General features: G+C 43.9%; 1 protein-coding gene across 1 annotated transcript in view; it reads right to left on the bottom strand.

Annotated features, from left to right (window-relative positions):
* Positions 1-1,873, bottom strand: part of LOC107301371 (serine/threonine-protein kinase 38-like) — a gene marked incomplete at both ends in the record, with an annotated part of 4,672 nt that extends 2,799 nt beyond the window's left edge. The window contains 2 exons of the mRNA XM_015830606.1: positions 551-705; positions 1,750-1,873. Of these exons, the coding sequence (XP_015686092.1) occupies positions 551-705; positions 1,750-1,873 (279 nt within the window). The remainder of the gene's footprint in view (positions 1-550; positions 706-1,749) is intronic.
* Positions 1,874-2,326: the final 453 nt, after the last annotated feature.

Below are 2,326 nucleotides of genomic sequence, written 5' to 3'. Positions count from 1 at the left end.
TTCAACTCCCAGAAGTGTGGACTTCAACTCCCAGACTTCAACTCCCAGAAGTGTGGACTTCAACTCTCAGAATTCAACTCCCAGAAGTGTGGACTTCAACTCCCAGACTTCAACTCCCAGAAGTATGGACTTCAACTCTCAGAATTCAACTCCCAGAAGTGTGGACTTCAACTCCCAGAAGTATGGACTTCAACTCCCAGAAGTGTGGATTTCAATTCCCAGAAGTATGGACTTCAACTCCCAGAAGTGTGGACTTCAACTCCCAGAAGTGTGGACTTTAACTCCCAGAATTCAACTCCCAGAAGTGTGGACTTCAACTCCTGGACTTCAACTCCCAGACTTCAACTCCCAGAAGTATGGACTTCAACTCCCAGATGTGTGGACTTCAACTCCCAGAATTCAACTGCCAGAAGTGTGGACTTCCAACTCCAGGAATTCTATTCTGGGGATTCTGGGAGTTGGAGTCCACCCAGCTTAAAGTTGCTGAGATTGAGAAATTCCGTCCTAGAACGAGGACCCAAAACAGAGGACACGTATGAACATTAGATACCTTTGCATCCAGCAGAAGATTATCAGGTTTAATATCTCTGTGAATAAACCCTAGTTGGTGAATGGCATCAATAGCAAGCACGGTTTCAGAGATATAAAACTGTGTTTCTTCCTCAGATAGCGTATCCTTCTTCATGAGCAAAGTCATCATATCACCTGAATCAGGGGGAACAGGACATAGTACTGTATTTGGCTAGTGTCAAAAAACGAGAAAGATACACTTGAGTTATTTCTGAGCAGCTTCCTTTATTGCTCCTCACCTACAGACAGAATCTTGCCAAACTAAAGCGGACCCCTTGCGTCATTTAAGATATAGTTTGAGAATTGCTAGGGAGGAGCTGTCTTATCTCTTTTTCTCCCAGCCAAGGTATCTGAACTTCACTGTCTCTTGGTTCTCTGGAATGCGGCCCCTCTCTTCTGGGAATCCAGACTACATTCCACCACAGCGGGTTTTTCGATATAGGAAAAGGGAGTAAAAATGATACAACCTCCAGTATTCCAATAATTACTATGATAATATGGCCAGGATCATAGAACATAGAATTACTAAGGTTGGAAGGGATCTTGGAGAACTCCTAGTCCAGGGGTAGGCAACCTTGGCTCTTTTATGACTCGTGAACTTCAATTCCCAGAATTCCTGAGCCAGTATGGCTCAGCTTGGAAACCTCTCCCTTTCTCCTCAGCGTGGCTGGCTCAGGAATTCTGGGAGTTGAAGTCCACGAGTCATAAAAGAGCCAAGGTTGCCTACCCCTGTTCTAGTCCAACCCCACAGGAGATCCTATACTGTTATGGACAAATGGCTGCCCAATCTCTTCTTCAAAACCTCCAGTTGTGGAGCACCAACAACTTCTGAAGGTAAGCCATTCCACTCATTAAATTGTGGAAATTAATCACAAAGACACTTCAGTAAGGGAGAAGGAGAAGGCATTCCAGAAGTGTTATATGGTCCAGCTCCATTAAAAAAAAACCCATTGTTACCAATATTCTCGGTTGATTTTTAGATTCATAGCAGATTTATCTTAATATTACTGGGGCACAGACTCCAAGTCAATGCAAATAAAATATTTACCACCATTAAGAGGGAGGCAAAATGGCTGCCAGGACTGAGGATCTGACAGGCGACACAAATCCTGGCCTTGGGAGAATGGCAGTTTTTCACTGACTATATTCAACTGAAATAATTTCACTGAATTGTTTTACCTCCTGGAAGAAATTCCATAATCAGGTAAAGGTTGTGTTTGTCCTGAAAACTGTAAAACATCTTCACGACCCAGGCACCGTCCGCTTCAACCAGGATATCTCTTTCTGCTCGTATATGAGCTACCTGCGAAGAGGAACAGGGCAAATCAAATCCAAGCTGAAGGTTAAAAAAATGGATCTGCCTCTCCAGCAAATTGGTACATAAACAGCTTTCCGTGCAATGAAGCTTTTATTGCTGTTAGGTGTAAGGCGGCCTTTCCTAACTCACTGTTCCTCAGTAGAGGTTGGACTACTCACTGCAACCCTCATTAGATTGGTCTCCTATCCTCCAAAGCTGGAGATATCTGGCTCTACTGATAGAAGAGGATATTTTTAGCTCAGGGTTGAACTGTGAGGTTCTTGGTGCTCTCTGAGTTTGGTTGTTTTCTTGGAAACGTTTCATTAAAGTGTAAACCCCACTCCCTTCTAGCACTGATGATGTTACCTAGTTGGGTCATGAAGTGTCTACAAGAAAACCACCAAGCTCAGAGAGGAGTAAGGACCCCTCAATCGTCGTCTTCCTCCTTCTTCCTTCCTT

Source organism: Protobothrops mucrosquamatus, unplaced genomic scaffold, assembly GCF_001527695.2.
Source record: "Protobothrops mucrosquamatus isolate PMUCROS unplaced genomic scaffold, P.Mucros_1.0 scaffold12022, whole genome shotgun sequence".
NCBI classification, from domain to species: domain Eukaryota; kingdom Metazoa; phylum Chordata; class Lepidosauria; order Squamata; family Viperidae; genus Protobothrops; species Protobothrops mucrosquamatus.
The sequence above is the reverse complement of the archived record's forward strand: the minus strand, read 5'-3'. Positions and strand labels throughout refer to the sequence as shown.